The following is a 23,089-nucleotide window of genomic DNA, read 5'->3' as shown; positions in this document are numbered from 1 at the left end:
CCTGGTTCTTATATCTGCCATTGTAGCCTGCTTGTGACTGTGGTATCTGGCTGCTAACGTGCCCTTGGAACAATCTCTGACCTCCGGGGACTCTCACACAGGGTAACTTACTGAGGGTGCAGTTTGTAGAGTGTCCCGTCCACACCAACTGTGACCTTAAGGAAGTCCAGCTTGCGGTTCTCCCGGATTTTATCCACCACAGCTGCCATGCCAGCACCACAGAGCTGAGCAGCACGCCGAGCTACCACGGTGCACACCTCCTTCACAATGATGCTGTCATCACACGTGCTCTCCAGGCCCAGGTGCTGGAGGATGGAGCGGACCTGGAGCAGAGCAAGGCAATCGCTGGAGGAAGGCAGACAGGGCAGGATAGAGGCATTAGAAACTTAAAGAAAGCCAGCTGTCAACATCAGAATGCAGGGACAGTCTGAACTCAGGATGCCTTTGGAAGTATAATTCTAATCTAAAGAATGACCTCAATTCATTCCTTCTCGTGCAGCATGACCTGTCATAAAAGCTTCTGCGGGCCAGGTTCTGCCTTTGGTGCAGCCCCACCGCTTGCCCTGGGCGTAAGTGATCGAAACTCGGCAAAGAATCCTGTTGATGATGCACAAGGAAGAAGAGATTTTTCCAACTCGCTCTCCTGCAGCTGAGCTGGCTCCGAGGGGCTAAGAGAGTGAAAAGCAACAAGGTCTAGATTTTTAAAGCCTGACGCTTAACAATCTGTCCCACCTTGTGTTTAGCTTGGACACTCTGGTTACCACCTCTGGTTACTATACGCTGGAGGGTAGGGATAGGATACAGAGGGATCTAGACAAATTAGGCGATTGGGCCAAAAGAAATCTGATGAGATTCAACAAGGACAAGTGCAGAGTAGGGACCGAGTGGCTAGGCAGCAGTTCTGCAGAGAAGGACCTAGGGGTTACAGTGGACGAGAAGCTGGATATGAGTCAACAGTGTGCCCTTGTTGCCAAGAAGGATAACGGCATTTTGGGCTGTGTAAGTAGAGGCATTGCCAGTGTTGGATCATATTAAAGAAGTTCTGTATTAAAATCACAAATGAGTTTGATTCCCCATAGTTTAAATTCCAGGGTATTACTAATTAAGAGGTCTCTTGGTTTTTGGTACTGTTTCTCTCCCTCTGTGTGTGAAACTTGCAAGCTGATAACTGTGTTAGTACGTTCTAAGACAGAGTCTGTTCTCAAAGCAATTCTTTGTAACAACAGAAACAGCACCCAGAGACTCCCCGCCCTTTTGTTGTATTCATCTTGCTTTGTTAACAATTGTGATTAAAATAGAGATAGAGGATGTATGTGGATGGATGCTTGGTGTGGATAATAACTGAATGATCAGGGAGGTGCCAGCCTAAGAATCCAGTGTCCATCGGCTGAAGAAGGCGTCAAGTGGAAACAATCAGAGGGCCCCCCCGGAGGGCAGACTGGAATCCACCCAACAGCCTCAAGAATGGGAGAACCAAAGAACAAGATAACATCTAGCAGCACGGAGCCATCAGGAATGTGCTATCTGCTGACTGATTCAGCAACAGCATGATGAAGCAATTCCCATAGACTGGCATAGGAAGAAATTCCTATAAAAATGGACTCTAGAAAGTGAGAACTTTGGGGTCTGATTCTGCAAACCAACTTCGAGGAGCATCAGATGACCATCTGACAAGGCCCTGCTCCCTCCTCATGTCCAGGCCACCTGGCCAGTGGCTTGGCATGAGCAACTCTAAGGCTGGTAACTATGATAACAACCTTGCAGAACCTGTGTGTGTGTGTTTGTACGAATGAATGTGTGAATAAATATGAAATTGAATGGAATGTTATAGCTATAACTAACTGCTTACTAGGATTCTTTCTGTATTCATAATAAATGTGGCATTTTGCCTTTTCCCCTTTAATAAGATCCTGCTGGTTTTTATTTTATTGGTATAACACCAGCAGATCAAGGGACGTGATCGTTCCCCTCTATTCGACATCGGTGAGGCCTCATCTGGAGTACTGTGTCCAGTTTTGGGCCCCACACTACAAGAAGGATGTGAAAAAATTGGAAAGCGTCCAGCGGAGGGCAACAAAAATGATTAGGGGACTGGAACACATGACTTGAGGAGAGGCTGAGGGAACTGGGATTGTTTAGTCTGCGGAAGAGAAGAATGAGGGGGGATTTGATAGCTGCTTTCAACTACCTGAAAGGGGGTTCCAAAGAGGATGGATCTAGACTGTTCTCAGTGGTAGCAGATGACAGAACAAGGAGTAATGGTCTCAAGTTGCAGTGTGGGAAGTTTAGGTTGGATATTAGGAAAAACTTTTTCACTAGGAAGGTGGTGAAGCACTGGAATGGGTTACCTAGGGAGGTGGTGGGAAAAACCTTTGAGGTTTTTAAAGTCAGGCTTGACAAAGCCCTGGCTGGGATGATTTAGTTGGGGATTGGTCCTGTTTTGAGCAGGGGGTTGGACTAGATGACCTCCTGAAGTCCCTTCCAACCCTGATATTTTATGATTCCAGACCTGAGGAAGAGCTCTGTGAAGTTCAAAAGCTTGTCCCTTCCGCCCATTCAAGTTGGTCCAACAAAAGACAGGACCTCACCTGCCTTGCCTCATTTAGTTTTTGAAAAGGTATTTCGGTGATGCTCCAGTCAGTGTTGCAATGCCTAAGTGACTTAGGAGCCAGCCTCATTTTCAAGAGCACCTAAGTCACTTAAAGTGCCTTTCAAACTTACTGCTTCTATTTGTCACTCAGCTCAGCAGAGCTGACTGAATACCCAGGAGGCAGATCTGTTGGGTAGTAACGGGGCAGCATTTCACGTACAGTGGGAGTTCCAAAGGGGTCTAAGGAAATTAGACGCTCCCACTCTCACTGGATTTTAATGAGATCTGGGTACCTAAATCCCTTTGGTACCTTTGAAAATCCCTGTTTTTCCACTCAGCAGCTCTCACGAGCGTGCACTAAGTTTACATCATAATCAGAGTGGTGATTGCTTCATAAAGCCCCTGATTATGAGTGCAGAAGTTGCTCCTACAGTTAACAATAGCTTGTTAATATCTAGTGCAGAGGGAATAGAGAGAACTCTGCAGTCACTGCTTTGGTTCTTCCTCCACCACCCAAAACACCCACAACTTTGACACTGTCACAGCCAGAGCCCTGGGATTCTACCTAGTTATTTACATGGAACTCATATGTACATCTAAGAATTTGGAAGGTTTCTGGATCTAATATGACTCGGATGAAATTCCACTGACTTCCTTAGAACAACATTAGAGGCTCCTGATTGCTGCTTGCGTGGCAGATTTTTGGGACTTTTGGAATTTCTTGTGTTTTATCCTGAGAGTCAATCAGGAATCAGAGCCTCTTCCTACCCCTCCCCACGTTCCCCCAATGCTTTAATGGATGACATTTTTTAAAAACGGCAACAGTTAAAGATCAACACTGCAGCCGAGCAGGGCGTGCAAGGCAGCATCCGCGAGTAACCACACAACAAACTGTAGCGTGTGTGTGCAAGAAGGAAAGTATTTCAGGAAGAAAACATTGGGTCAGTGATATTACAAACAAATAGGGATTAACAGTCACCGCTGTGCGGGGGACTGGTTGTAATGCAGCATGAAAACCTGGGGCATGACATTGTTCTGCAAGAAGCAGACCCTGCAAGGGACCGAGTGGGATAAGTGGGGGCTAGAATCCAGCAAGCTGCTGAATGCTGAAAACCACAACTGGGCAAAATGTTTTGTCTGACATGGGGGGAGGGGAAAAAAAAAATACAGATTTGGCAACACCAAAACATTTCGCCAATCATTTCAATTTAAAAAAAAAAAAATCTGAAAAATATCAGTGTTTTGTTTCAACATGTCCTTTAATTCTATTAAAAACTCCAAAATGGTACAAAAAGGCTAAATCAAAACAAATTGCTCAGTTTCAGGTCAAATGACACTTCCGTCAATGAACCCCATAGCAATATTTCCATTTGCCAAAAATGTAAAAAAAAATTACATATATCAATTATGGTTAAACATGAAAACTATTTTTTATCCAATATTTTGGAATAAAATATGGAACCAAAAAAAATCTATTCCTCTCCCCACTCCCCTCCAGCTGTACTCAAGACCTTGCTAAATTTCATTGGATATACTTTCCCCAACTCGATTACATCCCATCTGTAGGAAAGGAGCAAGTGTCTTCGTTCATCCACCTTCCCTTTCTTTCCAACCCCTCCGTTCTGTGTCTGGAATCTCACCTCTCAATTTGAGACAGGAACTTCGTCTCGAATATCCCCCTGGTCTTCAGCCTTTCGGAGATCCGCCCCCGGAACAGCAGCCCCCGCTTGGTGAAGTCGATGAGGATGTTTCGGACAATCTCGCCCAGGTACATCCCGCTGATCATTTTTTCAAACCTGGAGTTTGTTAGGATATAGATATTCAGGCCTGTCGGTAAAGGCCTGTACTCTAAGAATTTAGGTGTATGCTTATCACTTGGCTAGTTAGAGAGGTATAAAAGAAAGAACCAAAATCACTGTCTGCTGGTGTAAGGTCCTTCTCTTACTGTGACAGTCTGAGGCCCTGTGCTTAGGCTAAGGCCTTTGGCTAAGCAACAGAGGCAGCCATAAGCTGGGAAGCGACCGGTCACATCCTCACATTCCAAACTAGTCACATTGAAATAAGGTGCTATTGGGCTGTTAGGAATACAATCCTGTCCTGATAATGCCTGTCACCTCCAGAGAAAGGGAAGTGCCTAGAAAATGTAAAAGGAAACTTAGTCTGATAGCATCCTGTCTGGCAAGAACTCACTTATCAATAGCTGGGATGTGAAATCCTCACTTCTGTATTGTTTTGTCATTATTGTTCCCACTTTGCTATGTTTGTCTGTATAATCTCCGTCTGGTTCTGTGATTGTTCCTGTCTGCTGTACAATTGATTTTGCTGGGTGTAAACTAATTAAGGTGGTGGGATATAATTGGTTACATAATCATGTTACAATATGTTAGGATTGGTCAGTTAAATTTCAGGAAAATGATTGGTTAAGGTATAGCAAAGCAGAACTCAAGTTTTACTATATAGCCTGCAGTCAATCAGGAAGTGAGTGGGTGGGTGTGTGGGTGGGGGAAATGGGAACAGGGAATGGGGGTAAGGAAATGGAATCATGTTTTGCTAAAGGGGGAAATGGGAACACGGAATAGGGGTGGGGCAATTGGAATCATGTTTGGCTAATGGCAGGAATGGGAACAGGGACACAGGTGTAAGGCTCTGTGGTGTCAGAGCTGGGAAGGAGGATACTAAGGAAGGAAACTGGAATCATGCTTGCTGGAAGTTCACCCCAATAAACATCGAATTGTTTGCACCTTTGGACTTCGGGTATTGTTGCTCTCTGTTCATGCGAGAAGGACCAGGGAAGTAAGTGGGTGAAGGAATAAGCCCCCTAACAGAGTTGAAAAGGCGCAGCTGAGCATGGGGTAGGAAGGACAGGCTGGGGGTAAGGCAAAGGACTGGGACTCTGGAGATTTTGGTTCCACGCCCAGCTCTGCCACCGATTCCCTGTGTGATCTCAGGCAAGTCACTGAATCTTCCCCCCAGTGCCTCAGTTCCCCACCTGTACAATGAAGATAATACTCCCCCCTGCCTTAGCTCAGCTGCAGTGGGGTGAGAACCATCTGGCTCTAGGATGGGGTTTGTAGAGGAATTCTAGGCTGCCCTTTAAATACTTTGCGTCTCTCACAGCACCTTCTTTCCAACGATCAGAAAACAATGGGCTGGATTTCCCTGCCACTTAACAAGGGTGCACATCAGTGTAAACACCACACACTTCAGCAGAGTTACTCCTGATTCGCACCAGGGGGAGAGCGAGAGGAGTATCGGGCCCAGTGAGTTAAACCTGACACCATCCCTGTCAAGTTGTAGCATGATCCCCCCGCATGCTGTGGGGGAAAAACAGAGGCACAGAGAGATGAAAAAGAAAGATGATGCTCACAGGGCTTGGTCCAGCCCCCTAGTGTCAGTGAGAACAGGGTCAGGCCCTTCGCACTCAACTACCTGACTTTTTCGTAAGCGTCCAAATTCCCATCCCAAGTTCTAGCCTCAGTTCATTTTAAATTCTGCCGAGGCGATGGTCAGAAAAACGGGGAGGAATCTTCGTGATGCTCAGGTACCATGTCATGAAGCTAATGGGACAAATCCTAGTCCCTGGCCTGCAGCCCAGGATGTGCTAGAGAGATCCCTGAATGCCATGTGTTCTCCAAGAGAGCGTGGAAAGCACGGCAGTCTTCAAAGCTCCGCGCACGCGCGCACACACACACCTTTGTTTCCCAGCATTGAGAGAAAGTTCGTCCACCGCCACATCAAACTCTGTCCGGAAGTCATCCAAGCAGCCGTTGTCCCCGAACGCCCCCCACTCCATGTTAATGCACATTCTGCCCTCTTCACCCTCCACCAGCTCCACGTTCCTCATCTCCTCCATGTAGCAGGCGTTGCTGCCCGTGCCTGCGGCAGAAGAGCACAGAAAGGTCTAGAGGCTCCCAAAACATCACTTGCTTTGAGGGGGATGGAAGGGAAAGCAAAAAAAAAAAAAAGGGGGGGGAGGGGGGAGATAAGAGCTATACTACTACTGATAGTTAAGGGAGACTGGGGAGAGAACTATCTCAGATGCTGTCAGTCGCTGGCCACACGCAAGTAAAAAGCAACTTAAAATTAGTGGGGTTTTTTAGACAGAAATATAAAACGTTCAGCTCACCCACCCAGGGCGGGCACAGAGGCTCGGGCTTCCCCCCCTTCAATGGGGCGAGCCGGTGTTCGTGGCACCAATCCCACAGGGAGGCGCCGAGACTTGCCGCAGGCTGGACGGAATTAAGCAGTGGGCCGATCCAGCCCGCGGGCCGTAGGTTCTGCACCCCAGTGCTAAAGCTTGCTGAAAGTCACTTGGGCAGAATCTAAATTTTCCATGGGACCATGTCGTTTTCGACAACAAAATTTTGCCGAGGAGAAAATGGAAACAAAAAGAAAAGGAGTACTTGTGGCACCTTAGAGAGGTGCCACAAGTACTCCTTTTCTTTTTGTGAATACAGACTAACATGGCTGTTACTCTGAAACCCTGTCAAAATGGAAACAGTTTTCCCTTGCATGCATCTGACGAAGTGCGTATTCACCCACGAAAGCTTAATCTCCAATGCGTCTGTTAGTCTGTAAGGTGCCACAGGACTCTGCCGCTTTTACAGATCCAGACTAACACAGCTACCCCTCTGATGCAATTTCCCTTTTGACATTTTTGGAACAGAACATTTTGGTTTTTCTTTTCTACACTGATTTTATATCGTCCATAAACTGAAAAAAAAGGTTGACATCGAAAGATTTCAGAGTAACAGCCGTGTTAGTCTGTATTCGTAAAAAGAAAAGGAGTACTTGTGGCACCTTAGAGACTAACCAGTTTATTTGAGCATGAGCTTTCGTGAGCTACAGCTCACTTCATCGGATGCATAGCATATCGTGGAAGCTGCAGAAGACATTATATACACACAGAGACCATGAAACAAAACTTCCTCCCACCCCACTCCCCCGCTGGCAACAGCTTATCTAAAGTGATCATCAAGTAGAGCCATTTCCAGCACAAATCCAGGTTTCTCACCCTCCCCCCCCCTCCCCCAACACACACATACAAACTCACTCTCCTGCTGGCAACAGCCCATCCCCCTTTGAAACCCCTCTTTATAATGCGCATGATAATCCAGGTGGGTCACCTCCAGCACTAATCCAGGTTTTCTCCCCCCCCCCCCCCCCCACACCCCCCCCCTTTCCAAAAACCACACACACAAACTCATTCTCCTGCTGGCAACAGCTCATCTTACAATGTGCACAGCAATAATCCAAGTTTAACCAGAACGTCTTGGGGGGGGTTTTGCAGGAAAAAAACAAGGGGAGACAGGCTACCCTGTCTGTCTCCCCTTGTTTTTTTCCTGCAAACCCCCCCCCCCCCAAGACGTTCTGGTTAAACTTGGATTATTGCTGTGCACATTGTAAGCTGTTGCCAGCAGGAGAATGAGTTTGTGTGTGTGGTTTTGGAAAAGGGGGGTGTGTGTGGGGGGGGGGGAGAAAACCTGGATTAGTGCTGGAGGTGACCCACCTTGATTATCATGCGCATTATAAAGAGGGGTTTCAAAGGGGATGGGCTGTTGCCAGCAGGAGAGTGAGTTTGTATGTGTGTGTGTTGGGGGGGGGGGAGGGGTGAGAAAACCTGGATTTGTGCTGGAAATGGCTCTACTTGATGATCACTTTAGATAAGCTGTTGCCAGCGGGGGAGTGGGGTGGGAGGAAGTTTTGTTTCATGGTCTCTGTGTGTATATAATGTCTTCTGCAGTTCCATGATATGCTATGCATCCGATGAAGTGAGCTGTAGCTCACGAAAGCTCATGCTCAAATAAACTGGTTAGTCTCTAAGGTGACATCGAAAGAAAAAGCCGGTTAAATTGACCCCAAAGCAATTTTTCTTCAAAATTTTTGTTCTGTGGAAATTTTGAAATTCAGTGTTTTGTTCCAATTCGGAACAAAAACAAATTTTGAAATCGCAGAAAATTCCAGTTCACGGTCTGCTGAAGGCCAAATATTCTGCTGACAATTCCACTGAAGTCAATGGAGCTAACCCGGTAGATCATTGCCCGGTATGAGTTCAGACGTGCTAAATTAAGAAGTTTCTTTGTTAGAAAGCAGGCAACAGAGTTTGGGCGTTTTACTATTACTCTGTGCAACCCTGTCAATGCAAATTTCACAGTCTTATGTGACACTATCTCTGCAGCCTGGGCTACACAACGGCCGTTCTCTTGAGCTTAAACAGCTTGGGAAAAAGCAACGAGCCTTACGTGAGCCTCTCAAGAATGAAGCGATAAGATCACCCTGATGGCTTAGGCTTGCCAAAACACGCCACCCACGAAACCTAAAGTATTGACCAGGAGGAATTCTTTATCATTACCAGCATCCTTCATAGTCTTTCACCATGGAAGGTAATAGAGTTACACCTGCTTATGCCACGTCTGAATTTGGTCCCAAATACTCAAGGAAATGAAGTTGTTTGGGAGGTAGGGGAAGGCAAAAGATTTTCACTGGCTGCCATTTTTCATTGAAATTTTAAAGATTTTAACATTTTTCCCCACCACTGGTGGAAATTTCTGATGTGTACTAGCTCTCCGGGGGAATAGCTAAAAGACACAGGACGTGAGTGGAGTACAGAATAGGAACTGGGTACGGGGGAGAGATTGGTTTGTTATGTAAAGCTTCAGTTCTTACCAGCGATGAGCCCAACTTCACAATAAGGATCTTCATAACCACAGGTCATCATGGTGCCTACTGTGTCATTCACCACTGCTACCACATCCAGATCAAACTCCTGGGGAAGAAAGGGCTACCATGCGTTATTCTGGAAGAACCAGCACCTTCTATGCGCCCTTTCACTGTTGCATGCAGAGCAACACCCTCAACGTGAATGATGCAGAGCAGAAAGGACCTGACTTTTTGAAGTCTCCCTATGTCGGTTTTATACAGCTCCCATTACTGGGATCAAAGCAACTAAGGGCACGTCTACACGGCAGTTAGACACATGCGGCTGACTCGTGCCAGATGACTCGGGCTCAGGCTAAGGGGCTTTTAACTGTGGTGCAGACGTTCAGGCTCGGGCTGGAGCCTGGACTCTGGGACCCTCCGACTTTGCAGGTTGGGAGAGTCCCAGAGCTTGGGCTCCAGCCGGATTCGGAACATCTCGCTGCTATTTTTTAGCCAAGACATGACTCAGACTCGCAGACGTGTCTCCTCCCCACCAGTGTAGACGTGCCTCAGATGGCGATATTTAGTATTTAGGACTGTTCATCTGCAGAGCCAAGCACTTTAGGAAGCTGGGCCTGATCCAAAGTACCCCAAAAAAGGTAAAACTGCCCGTAACTTGGCTCATTTACACTGGCATGCTGAAGAGCCGGGATGACCTTGCTAGCGTTAGAACCTGCAGCTGTAAGAAGTTCACCTAATGCCCTTTTTCAGAGCACATTATGTGTTCCCGAATTCACAGCAGCACAGCACACCTAAATCTGCTACAGTTGCCAGCTAGGGGACTTAGCCCAATCACTCAAGCTGTAGAGACCCTTGCTCTTAGCTTTGGAGGTCCCAAGTCCAACCCTTGGTGAGGAGTAAGATACGACAGTCATTTAGCCATTTTCTGACCTTGCACTCAGCCAAGTAAATTTCCTTTCTAGCTGCAGTGAGAATTCCAAACAGATCTGGATTATCTAAGTGACTAGTCGCAAATTCTCCCTTTCATTTGCACACTGATGGCTCAGATCAGTTGTCCCATGGACATTCACCTCTCTCCTATGAATAGCTTCTTTCAACAGGTTCACCACATCTTCTCCTTCACAGCCAGTAGCTTTGAACCCTTTAGTCCATTTCAGAAGTATCCCCTTAAAAAGAGAACAAGAGATACAATACAGTCACTTAAGATCTGTTCCGGTAAGAGTGCTCTTTGTAGCTACATCTGTTCACATACACGGCTAAAGGGGACTGTGGTCAAGATTTAAGATCAACTAGTAATTTTAGGTGCCCAACTGGTGGTAACTTAAAGGGTCCGATTTTGAGAGTAAACCTATGAGCCAAGATGGTCAGGGATGCAAGCTCATGCTCAGGGTGACCCTAAACCTCTGACTGCCAGAGGCCAGGAAGGGAAGACGGAGGTGGATCACCCCAATTGTCCTGTTCTGTACAACCCCTCTCCCTCCTAAAGGTCTGGCACTGGCCACTGTCGGAGACAGGATATTGGGCTAGATGGACCATTGTTCTGATCCAGTATGGCCATTTTTATGAGAGAAGGCTCAAGAATTCCTTAAAATCAGGCCCCTTTAAGGCAACAAGTTGGGCACAGTGTTAAAACTCTTGGCCAGCCTACTCAGAACCTATTTAAGGGAGAGCTTTAAATCACCTTTTGATGTAGGAGGACACCAGCTGACCTGAATGGTACATGTTTTTCAACAGATACTGCTACACACAGAGGGCGGAGCCTAGATATTGTTTTCGTCAATATTAACTAGAGCTGTGTCCTCCTCTTTGTTGCAATGATACTAGGTTATTAACACAGGAGGAGTTTTTTTAAGGCATCAATGGATGCCTAGCTCCCATTCCTGCCTGGGGAAAAGCTTCCAATTGATGTTCCCATTAGTCCTGGCAGAAGTTCACCGAAATATTTGCAGTAAATAGCTCTGCGACGTGACATCCTTAACAAACCAATTCCAATTCGTTGTTTGGTTTTTTTTTTAAAACACACCAAGCTCTTCACACATGGCATTGCAATAGGCCTTTACAGGGAGAGTTAAGATACTAGAAAGAAAAGGAAGGTTTTAAGGTGAGGTTTAAAAAGGAAAGGGACTCTGGATGTTAGCGGGCAAGGGGTGGGGGGGGGGGATGGAAAGTTCTTGGTAGGGAAAGGGTTAAAAATGAACTAAAAAGTGGATGGTCAGAAGGGGAAGTAATAAGAAGAAGAAAATGAGGGATTCCAGGTCTTGAATCTGGGCCCCTGGAGATTCCCCAAACTACAGCCACCACTCAGCAGCCTGCTGGCACCACTGTGGAGCATGAGCGGTGGACCCTAGCTCACCAGAGGCACCACCCATGGAACTCCTGATTGGAGGAGACATCTAGCCCCTCTGATTGGCTCAGACTCATTATTTAAGCAAGAGGAGGCACAGGAAATTGTCCGAGCAACTAGGTGAATCCTTGGCTGGCTGCTACATCAGAGGCCCTGTCTTCCTGCTTTGTTCCAGTTCCTTGCTTCTGCACCCCAGCCCACGATAGTGACTCCGGCTCCAACCCTTGGCTTGACTCCTGACTGACCCCCGGCTCCGACCCCCCAACTCCAATTCCTAATTCCTGCTCCAACCACTAGGCCTGACCATCACTGCTCTGACAACTAGGTCTGACCACTTGCATCCCGGTCCACAACAGGAACTAAGGAGAGCCAGGGAATAATGTTGTATTGCACCCTCTATCTACATTTGCTCTATTTAGATCATAAGCTCTTTGGGGCAGGGACCTCTCCTTTGATATGCCCAGCATTGCTTGTGGGTGGAATTAATAAAAACATATATAGTAATAATGACATTTTAAAAACTATCACAGACGAGGGTTATGACAAGGTCACAGAACATCCCTCCATGGAGAGCAACCTGGAAGGGACAGAGATGAGGACCAAGAGAGTACAGTTTGTGAAAAGACAACTATGCGGCAGCTTTCCTCTAGTAGGATTTAGCCCCAGGATTGCTGGGACACAATAGAGATGAGATTAGAGTGGTCAGAGAGGCACAAAGAGAATTTTGATGTGGCTAGGAAGCCCGGGAAGGTAACTAAGGAGGAGGTTGACGATGGTCCATCTTGGAGCAGAACTGCTCTGCCAACGGTGTTCTGGAAGACTATGGAAGAGGGAACTACAATAGGATGGAAAGGGGGTAGGGCATAAGCAAGATTTCAGGTCAGGTAGGGTCAAGATAAGGAGAAATGTCTAGAGGTGGCAACAGACTCACAAGTGAAACAGGAAAAGGAAGTTTGAAAACGAGGATGTCATCTTCTAATCCTTCCCTCTGTTTCTGAACAGTGTAGCAATACAGGCTAGTTAGTAGGTACAGATACCAGGTAGCTGGATATAGGTTACCTCATCAAGGTTATTCTGTTGGCAAGGGAAAGAGAAGGTGAATCCCATAGGAAGTGACACGCCCTTCATCCCCATGTATTCCAGGAAGTCAGAAATGCAGTGGACGATGTGATCGAACAGCTGTAAACAGACAACCAGAGGCAGCTGCTTTAGTAACTGCGGAAAACTTGATTAAGTACCAGGCTACCAGCTAAGTAAGAATGTGTCTGCTGGTACTAGAAAAGATCAATGGGCTACCACGTCAACTCAGCTGCATAACCAAGTAGTGAAAAATCCATCTCCATTGAGGGCTTCCTCCTGTAGCTAATTATACAGCGGCACCTAGCTATATATAGTCAAAATTTAAAACACAGTCACATTGGGCCTTATCCTGAGCACTGAATTCAATGGGAGCACTGGAGGGCTTGATGGGGATAAGTTACCAGCAACACAAAGTCTAGAGCCATAAAACTCTAACTCCAAACTCAGGAGATGCCTGAATCCAGCATTTGGGGCTGGGTTACCCATCTGCAATGGGATACAAGCCCCACCCCATCTCAGCCCCAAAGTTATCACCTGAAGTTTCAGGCTTTTCTCCTTCAGCCCCCTTTTCTTTATTTAAAAGATTTTTCTCTGCATTTCACACACAGGTTAAAAAACGAAACAAACTGTGTTGGTTCAACATTAATACAGTGTTCTTCACCCAGAGGAATGCAAAAGCTCTTTACAAACTTAAGAGACACATGCCTTATAGTGAGAGGCTACAGGAACTCAATCTATTTGGTTAATCCAAGAGATGGTCAAGAAGTGACTTGATTATGGTCTGTAAATACCTACACAGGGAAGAGATTTCAGATAGCAGCCAGTTCTAATTGAGCAGAAAAGGACAGAACATGATCCAGGGGTTGGAAGCTGAAGCTAAAACAAATTCAGACTTAAAAAAAAAAAAGCTCTTTATTCTAAACAGTGAGGTTAGCTCACCATTGGAGCAACTGACCCAGGGATGTGGTACATCTGAAGTCTTTAAATCAAGACTTGGTCTCTTTTTAAACAGTTATGCTATAGCTCAAACAGAAGTTATGGGCTTGATGCAGAAGTTATTAGGCAAGCTTCTTTGGCCCTTGTTCTGCAGGAGGTCAGACCAGATGATCACAACAGTCCCATCTGGCCTTGAAATTGATCAGCCGATGAATCTGGGGGCCGACCTGCATTGCCGAGATCACGCTCCACTGTCGCTGATGCAGTGGGTGTTGAGGAGGCTCAATCTCAAAGAGCTGTTTGGGACCTCACGAGAGGGGGCACCATCAATGCAGCCACCTCTGGGATGGAAGCCCACAGCTGTTCCATCAGCACAGAGCAACACTAGAATTAAGGTTGTGTTTGCTCAGTTATCCTGCTCTAAAGGGCTTCTCTGCATTATGGGGCTATGCCACTATGGCCCCACATAGTGTAGCTGCAGATTACAGCAGCAGAAGGGGGTTTTCCGTTGCTGTAGGAACTTCACCTCCCCGACTGACCATAGGTAGGTCAACTGAAGCATCCTTCCATCAGCCTAGCTACTTCTACCCCCTGGGTTAGGTTGACGTAACTATGTCCCTCAGGGGTGTGGATTTTTCATCCTAAATTTAAGTGCACACCAGGCCTAACTGAAATTGCAGGGGAAAATTATAAGCAGGAAGAAAATTCTTCTTCAGTACCCTCTTCATTTGCTTAGTGCTGGGATAAATTCTCTGCTGCCTGAATTCTACCAGGGGCAGTGGGTTTATAACAGCAAGGAATTTGGGTCAGGCTGATTTCCCAACATTTGCAGCTCTATTTTAGAACATCTGTGATTTACTCTCTTGCGAGTGGTATGGAGGGTAATGCTGCAGTGAGTGCATTGGAGGGGCGGGAGTTAGGGGAGAATCTCCTTTTCTTAGAGCCTTGTTGCTTGTTTTCCAGATTCAGGAGATGGGTCTATTAAGTTTCAGGAACAAAGCAAGAGCTTGAGGGGTCAGGCTGGCTGCTAGAACAGCTGGATTCCTTGGAAGGCGGCCTTGTGACAGGAGATATGAGCAAGGATGGATTAACAGAGCCCCATGGGCGTGATATAGTCAGTACAGTGCAAGATGGGAATGCTAAATGTGGGGCACTGTTCTACAACCGTGGACCTGGGCCCAGGGTTTTGATCTTACTCTGGCTGTGAAATATTAGCGAGGCTTATTTCTTTGGTCTTTTAACAGGAACACACCCAGCTAAGCTACAAGCTGAACTGACACCCCAAATCTCATCTTCTTTCAGGTGCCTGAATATTTACATGGCATGAATACATCACACCTACACCCTGCTCCCCCTCTCCTCACCAAGCCCTCTTGCCGTGGTCCCTTATTATCATTTATAACAGTGACAAGTGAGCACAGAACAGCTGCATCTGTATACATTTTATAATGGGGCAAAAGGCAACAGTGCCCAGAATTTGCTCCAGTGCAACTACTGAGAAATGCTACTACACCCAAAACAGCCTGAAATACTTTGCAGAATTATACTTAAGTCACCGTGTGACTCTGGGAAGTCGCTCAACTTCTGTGCCTCCGTTTCACTACCCATAAAATATGATCTTTGCACACCTTTACGAAGTGTCTGCATTCTATGGATGGAGAACACTATTGCAGCAGTATGAGTTACCTGAAATGGTTTTGACGGTTCTACAGATAGACATTACTAGTGCATCCATCTTTGGTGTCCAAGCACGTCGGTCTCCTGGACTGTGTAATTTCAGATCCTAAACCACACTATAATAACAACATTTCTGTGTAACTTCTCACCCTTAGATGTCAAAGCACTTCACAAAGGTGGAGCGGTATCACCACCCCATTTTAAAGACGGAGGTACAGAAGGGGGAAGGGGCTTGTCCAGGGTAACGAACAGGCTGGGGCAAGAGCCACGGCTGGAAGCCAGGTGGCCCAGCTCCCACCCCGTACCCTAACCACTAGGACACTTCAGGCGAGACGCCACCTCTTCTCCTTTCAAGCTGGCCCTGGCTCACCTCCTCTCCTGTCCCCTGCATGACCTCCTGCGGGATGGAGTAGATCTTGTTGTGCATCTCAACGCCGCGCCTAATCCCGCTCCGCACGCGCACCAGCAGCACACGGAAATTCGTTCCCCCGAGATCCAAGGCCAGGAAGTCGCCTTTTTCTGAAACCCAAACGAAGGCAGTTACAACACTGTCCACAGGGGCTGCCAGGGAATGATGTACCCAGATCACCCCAAAGACCCAGCCAGCCCCCACCTCTCATCTACAGGCACCGGAGCAACCGAGGAATGCAAAGTAAAGCGAGCAGGCGACACTAAGAGCCTGGAAATGGAGGGGTTAATCCCAACCTCATAGAAACCAGTGAAAACTGATGTCATGGGAGTTAAACCAGTGAGAGATCAGAATCCACCCTCTGAACTCTTCTGTTCTGGAGAATCGGAATGAACCATGGAGGACCAATTCTCTGTCCCCATTATGCTTTGTACCAAGAAAACGCATAGAAACCTCAACGGAGACGAGGGCCTCACTGTGCTAGGTGCTTCAATCTAAATGGACAAAGCGGAGAAGTTTCAGAGTAACAGCCGTGTGAAGTGAGCTGTAGCTCACGAAAGCTTGTGCTCAATTAATTGGCTAGTCTCTAAGGTGTCACAAGTACTCCTTTTCTTAAAGCGGAGAAGGTGCAGGAGGGGAAGTAGGGACACAGAGCATGGAAGTGACCTGCTTACAGTCACGCTGCAAGGTCAGTGGGGGAGTCAGGAGTAGAACCCAGGTGAACAAAGTCCTAGTCCAGTGCTCTACCCACTGGGCCACGTTTCCTCGGAAGCTGTTCCGAAACTTTCTTTGCTTTGAAGTGTGCATGAGAAACCCCAACAGCATGCGCAAATCTGAAGTCCAAAAATATAGGGCTACAGTCCCCAGAGAGCCACCCTGTTCCTCAGTGACTCGTGTTTGTTAATGCCCAGCGCCAGTTTGAGAGTCCACTCTGAGACGGGGCCTGAGTGGATTAGGCAGCACACAAGCGCCAACTCCATGGGTGCTCCGGGGCGGGAGCACCCACGGGGGAAAATTAGCTGGTACTCTGCACCCACTGGCAGCCAAGCTCCCCACTCCTCGCCTCCTGCTCCCCACCCCGAGCGCGCCACGTCCCCCACTCCTCCCACTTCCTCCCAGCGCTTCCTGCCCCCTCCCGCTGCCACCTAACAGCTGTTTGGCGGTGCTTAGGACTTTCTGAGAGGGAGGGGGAGGAGGTGGAGAAGAGGCGGGGCAGGGGCGGGAACTTGGGAGAAGGGGTGGAATGGGGTCAGGGCCAGGGGGAGGCCGAGCACCCACCAGGCAGAGCGGCCGAGCACCCACTAGGCAGATCCAAACCCTGAAATACAAAGGAGCTCAGATTGCAGGTTCTGGCCCCTTGACAGTCTGATGTTCTATCCGGCAGGGGACAGGAGCGTTCACACACACAGGGTGTTACCTGTTCCATCCGGAGTGGCACACACGTAAGTGGGCAGCATTTTCACAGTGGCGTCCGGGTGCGACTCTTTGCTCAGTCCCCTCTCCATCTCGATCCTCATCCTATTCTTCACCTCCAGCAGCTGTTCATGGCTCAGCTTCAGGGCTTCCAGGGTCTTCTGCCTTGCCTTCTGCTGGGCTGCTAGCCTGTAGGCCACCGCCGTGACCATAGCGGCCCCTTTGCCGCTCCCGTCTTCCGACCGAACGAATCGGATGTCGCAGTCTGGCAGCAGCTTCCGCACGGTCTTCTGAAGGCGCCGAGCAAAACTGCACAGACAGAGGGGGAAGTGAGTGTCACCCACTGAGCGTGGTGCTCCAGGCCCCTCTACTGGTGCCTGGCCCGCATATAGACATTGACAGCTAAGGGAAACTCGTGCTTTTAGATCCAGAGGTCCCAGGTTCAATCCCTGTTGCCTGTACCCCACTGAGCCTTACGCAAAGCTAGACCTCATTTAGGTCTGTAGCCTTGCAAGATCTTATCCACTGATGGACAAGCTTCTGAAGGCCTTTTCCTGCAGCTCTTTATCTTCTTCCATGCCCTCCTGTAAAGCCCTTTCACTCAATGCATCTTTACAAACATTAACACTGGAGGCACCTCAGACTGGCAGGAAAGCTGGGAAAACAGAGTCCCAGCACAGCTGGGATTAGAACATGGGTCTCCACGCTCGTAGGCCTGCGCCCTATTCACTGGACTACCCTGCCTCTCAGATTGCAACCTACGGGGGTCCAATTCCCAGGCCTCATGCTATAAGTTCCAACACAAATTTAGAGGCTTGTTACAAACCATGCAATCTATTAAAAGTGACTTTGCTTGTGCCTTAACTGATACACTACTGATTTGGGCCATTGTAGCGGGGTGGTCACCCGCTCCCAGCCCAAAGGGGTTAAAAGCCAGCCCTGGGAGAGGGCCGGGGCTGGGAGCCTTAGGCTGGGCTGATAGGGAGCCAAACAGACTCAGCTGGCCCTATAAAGGGGCTGCTGAGTTGAAGCTAAAAAGACTCTCTAGCTTCTGAGAGGGAGGGACCTGGCTGCAGGGACCTAAGCAGAGTACCTAGATTAGAGCAGGGCTGGGGAAGGGCCTGATGAGTTGGGGGAGCTCCAGCCAGGAAAGCCCCAGACTGTGGCCTAGTATTAGGCCCAACAGGTACTGGGGTTGCAGGGGACAACCCAAGGTTAGACAGGCAAAGTTGGGTTTGGACCTGCTGCCTCTGTGATGAGCGGCTCATACTGCAGTCTGCCCCAGGGCGCGGGGGCTAGCTAGTGACTGGCAGTAGCCTACGACTGAGGCGAGGTAGGGATAGGAGGTGGGGGTTCTCCGGGGAGGGGAGACCCTGCAAGTGAGGGGTTACTGCCAGGGGGGAGCACCCCAGCGTACAAGGGGCACCGGGAGGGACACGGGGGCCCGGCGTAAGCGGGACACGGGCCTGCAGAGGGCCCTCCAAGGCTGGAAGTAGAGCTAATTCCCAGGACACCAGCAGGAGGCGCCGCAGGGATGAGTCCCACCCGCTTACAGCCATGAACAGCATACAGGACTCTCACGGACATTACTGGGAGTCACAGCCCTTTAAGTGCTCTGGGATTGGGTTGCTTTCAACCCCATCAAGCTGCAGAATGACCCCCAGGGCCATTTCCTTGCAAACACATTGCTAGCCTCACTTAGGTCCTCAGGCTTACTGGGGGTGCTTCTTGTACACCGAGCCATCCACGCCGACGGTGGAGCGGAGCCTGTCGACTCCTTTGTTCTCCTTAATGCGGCGCAGCACTGCGGCCAGGGTGGCAGCACAGAGGTTTGCCGAGCGTGTGGAGACGATCTGGCAGATATGCCTGGTGGCTATGCAATCTTCTGCAGATGGCTCCAGGCCGAGCCTGGTCAAGATCTCGTGGGCTTTTTGTAGCCCTTCCTTCTCCCTGAAGAGCAAAAAAAGGAGTTCAGTGGAGTAGCCTGAGATACTGTTGAGTTAACTCAACGTGTTACAGGCCCAAGGTTTCTGCCAGTCCCACCTCTTATCCTGGAGGTTAATGAAATCATAGAAATGTAGGACTGGAAGGGACCTCGATAGGTCGTCTAGTCCAATCCCCAGCAACGAGGCAGGTATTTGTCCAACCTCTTCTTAAAAACCTCCAGTGTTGGAGGTTCCACAACCTCCCTTGGTAAATTTGTTCCAGTGCTTTTACTCTTAAGAGGGTGATAAGTAACAGCTAACACGGATTTGTCAGAACAAACCATGCCGAACCAACCTCATTTCCTTCCTTGACAGTATTACTGGCCTAATGGATAGATGGAAGCAGTAGGCGTGATGCATCTTGATTTGAGCAAGGCTTTTGAAACAGTCCCACTTGACTGGGGGAAATGAGATCTAGATGAAATTACTTTAAGGTGAGTTCACAACCGGATGAAAAAACATACTCAAAGAGCAGTTATCAATGGTGGGCTGTCAGACTGGGAAGTTTCAGAGTAGCAGCCGTGTTAGTCCGCATCCACAAAAGAACAGGAGTATTGTGACACCTTAGACTAACAAATTTGTTAGTCTCTAAGGTGCCATAAGTACTCCTGTTCTTTATGCAGACTGGGAAGATGTAACTAGTGGGCTCCCACAGGGGCTTGGGGCTTTTCAATATTTTCATTAATGACTTGAATAATGGAGTGGCGAGTATGCTTATAACGTTTTTAGATACTTGCTGTCATCACTCTGGGGGACAGGATTAGAATTCCACATGACTTTAACAAAATTGGAGAATTGATCTGAAATCCATGAGATGAAATTCAATAAAGACATGTGCAAAGTATTACACTGAGAAAGGAAAAAATCAAATGAAGTAATAAAAAAAAACAACAACCCCAAAGAAGCGTAGTACTGAAGAAAAGGATCTGGCAATTATAGTGGATCACAAACTGAATACGAGTCAACAACATGATGCGGTTGTGAAAAAGGCTAACATCACTCTGAGGTGTATTAACAGGAAAATCAACTATAAGAGACTGGAGGTAATTGTCCCGCTCTACTCGGCTGGATGCTTGTGGATAAATGGAAAGAGTCCAGAGGACATCAACAAAAATGATTAGGGTGCTACCAAATTAATGGCCATGAAAGATGCGTCATGGACCGTGAAATCTGGTCTCCCCCGGTGAAATCTGGTCTTTTGTGTGCTTTTATGCTATACTCTACGGATTTCACAGGGGAGACCAGCATTTCTCAAATTGGGGGTCCTGACCCAAAAGGGATTGCCAAAGGGTCGCAAGGACATTTTAGGGGGGTTGCGGTATTTTCACCCTCACTTCTGCGCTGCCTTCAGAGCTGGGTGACCGGAGAGCGGCAGCTGTTGGCCAGGTGCCCGGTTCTGAAGTCAGCGCCCCGCCAGCAGCAGAAGTGCAGAAGTAAGGGGGGCAAAACCGTACTGTGCCACCCTTACTTCTGCATTGCTGCTGGCAGCGGCCCTGCCTTCAGAGCTGGGCTCCCAGCCAGCAGCTGCTGCTCTCCAGCTGCTACCCTGCTCTCCCGGGTAGCAGTACCGCAAACCCCACCTCCCCCACCGTACAAAATAACCTTGTGACACCCCCACACTTCCTTTTTGGGTCAGGATCTCTACAATTACAACACCCTGAAATTTCAGATTTAAATAGCTGAAATCATGAAATTTATGATTTTTAAAATCCCATGACGGTTAAATTTGCTTCGAAGTATGCATTAGAAACCCAACTGCATGCGCAAATCTGCATGGATTTGGACCATGAATTTGGTAGGGCCCTAAAAATGATCAAAGGTTTTCAAACCAAACCCAGGAGGAAAGGTTAAAAACCTGGGCACATTTAGTCTTGAGAAAGGAAGACTTGAGAGGGGGTGGGTGGGGGCACGATAACAGACTTGAAATATATTAAGGGCAGTTATAAAGACGACAGTGATCTCCACTGAAAATAGGAAAAGAAATAAATGGTTTAATCTACAGCAATGGGAGATTTAGGTTAGATAGTATGAAAAACTTGATAACTCTTAGGGAAGTTAAGCTCTGGAATAGGTTTCCAAGGGAGGCTGTGGAATCCCCATCACTGGAAGTTTTTAAGAACAACTTGGACAAAACCCTGTCCAGGATGGTCTAGGTTTACTTGGCCGTGCCTCAGCGCAGAGGACTGGACTCGATGAGCTCTCAAGGTCTCTTCCAGCCCCACATTTCTACAGTTCTATCTCTTAAGTGATCACATCACACAGAGCAGGAGCGGGGGGCTAACCTGCTCGCTTTCTACTTGGTGTCTACACAATAGGTCGCTCACTGTTGCCTTGACAGACCTTTCCCTTCCCAAGAGCACAGGTCTTGAAGAGGGGGTGGCCTCCCCTCCACTCTTGGGGGTTCACTGAGGATGGAACCATTTGCTCAGGCTCTTTCTTACTTACTTTTCAATAGCAGACACAAATCCAGTCTCGAAGTGTCCTGTGGTGAGCAAGCTTGGGGTGAGCCTTCCACCGAATAGCAGCTCCTCCTTGGCCATCTTCACCAAGATGAGCCTGACCAGCTCTCCCATGTACATGCCGCTGATCATCTTTTCAAACCTGCAGAGAAGTTAAGCACAAGGTTCAGTCCACTGTGCAAGCCATTCTACACTGTCACTTTAAGAGGAAGGATGTGGACACATTGGAGAAAGTACAGAGAGGGGCAACAAAAATTATTTAAGGTCTAGGAAACAGGACCTCTGAGGGAAGATTAAACAAATGGGGTTGTTTAGTCTAGAAAAGAGAAGACTGAGAGGGGACATGATAACAGTTTTCAAGTATGTAAAAGGTTGTTACAAAGAGGAGGAAGAAAAATTGTTTTTCTTAACCTCTGAGGATAGGACAAGAAGCAATGACTTAAATTGCAGTAAGGGAGGTTTAGGTTGGACATTAGGAAAAACCTCCTAGCTGTCAGGGGGGTTCAGCACTGGAATAAATTGCCCAGGGAGGTTGTGGAATCATTGGGGATTTTTAAGAGCAGGTTGGACAAACACCTTTCAGGGATGGTCTAGATAATACTTAGCCCTGCCACGAGTGCAGGGGACTGGACTAGATGACCTCTTGAGGTCCCTTCCAGTTCTATGGTTCTATGATCTCAGATAGCAGCCCAATACAGATACACCCAGATTTTGCTTAAAATCACTGGGGGACATTTCAAAATCTTCAATAAAAAGACTGGGGAGCTCTAGTCTGGAGAAACATCTGTGCTTTGTAGGAGCTTTGCTTTAGCCCCAGGGAGCGTGGGAGTTCTGCAGGAGTGGAGCCACAGTGCCTGAGGCAGGATCTACACACAGAAAGGGCTTTGCTGGCGTAGCTGTACCTGCATACTATACCAGCCCAGCGCTCCTAGTGTGGACGCAGCTTATATTCGTATAATCACTGGTATAACATATTCCAGCCTCCCCACCCGAGGACAAAATAAGTACAGCTTTTCCCAGCCCAGCTCCGTCAGCCTGGGATCACACCTCTTCAGCACCCCTGACCAACACAGCTCTGCTAGCAGACGCTTGTAGAGTAAACACGGCCTGAGGATACAGTCTTTAGAAGCGCTACGCAGCATTGAAAGTCAGTGGGACTTAGGCTCTGAAATCGCTTACAGGCCAGGTCTACGGCACGGGTGCTACCATGACACTGCTATGGCAGTATAGCACCATAGTGTAGACACTTCCTACAGCAATGGAGAGGTTTTCCCGTCAGCGTAGGTAATCACCGAGGGGCGGTAGCTAGTCAACGCAGCACTCTTCCATTGACTTAGTCACAAATTCACTGGGAGTTAGGCTGGCGCTCAGTGGTGTGAATTTTTCTTCTCCCTGAGTGATGTTGCTAGGTCAGTCTAAGTTTTAAGTGTGTCTAAGGCTTGGTCTATTTTTCAAACCATCATCCTACAACCCTATGGACACGGCCATTCGTCACGTCTCCCAGAGTTTTGGTTAAACCACAGTAACATCAAGATT

At 47.9% G+C, this 23,089-nt stretch overlaps 1 protein-coding gene across 3 annotated transcripts in view; it reads right to left on the bottom strand.

Moving 5' to 3' along the window:
* HK2 (hexokinase 2) overlaps nt 1-23,089 on the bottom strand; it is a 65,681-nt gene that overhangs the window by 7,331 nt on the left and 35,261 nt on the right. For 2 of the 3 annotated variants that reach the window (XR_006287523.1, XM_027827808.3), the window contains exons 8-17: nt 21,540-21,695; nt 18,826-19,059; nt 17,114-17,418; nt 15,658-15,806; nt 12,654-12,773; nt 10,321-10,416; nt 9,257-9,356; nt 6,283-6,466; nt 4,231-4,386; nt 112-345 (exon numbers count right to left, since the gene is read on the bottom strand). Coding sequence is in view for 2 of the 3 variants with exons in the window: in XM_027827808.3 (XP_027683609.2) it covers nt 112-345; nt 4,231-4,386; nt 6,283-6,466; nt 9,257-9,356; nt 10,321-10,416; nt 12,654-12,773; nt 15,658-15,806; nt 17,114-17,418; nt 18,826-19,059; nt 21,540-21,695 (1,734 nt within the window). In the remaining variant the exon portion in view is untranslated. The remainder of the gene's footprint in view (nt 1-111; nt 346-4,230; nt 4,387-6,282; nt 6,467-9,256; nt 9,357-10,320; nt 10,417-12,653; nt 12,774-15,657; nt 15,807-17,113; nt 17,419-18,825; nt 19,060-21,539; nt 21,696-23,089) is intronic. The other variant, XM_043536242.1, reaches the window with a different exon arrangement.

This window comes from Chelonia mydas, chromosome 26 (assembly GCF_015237465.2).
Source record: "Chelonia mydas isolate rCheMyd1 chromosome 26, rCheMyd1.pri.v2, whole genome shotgun sequence".
Taxonomy (NCBI): domain Eukaryota; kingdom Metazoa; phylum Chordata; order Testudines; family Cheloniidae; genus Chelonia; species Chelonia mydas.
This window is presented reverse-complemented; position numbering and strand designations above follow the sequence as displayed.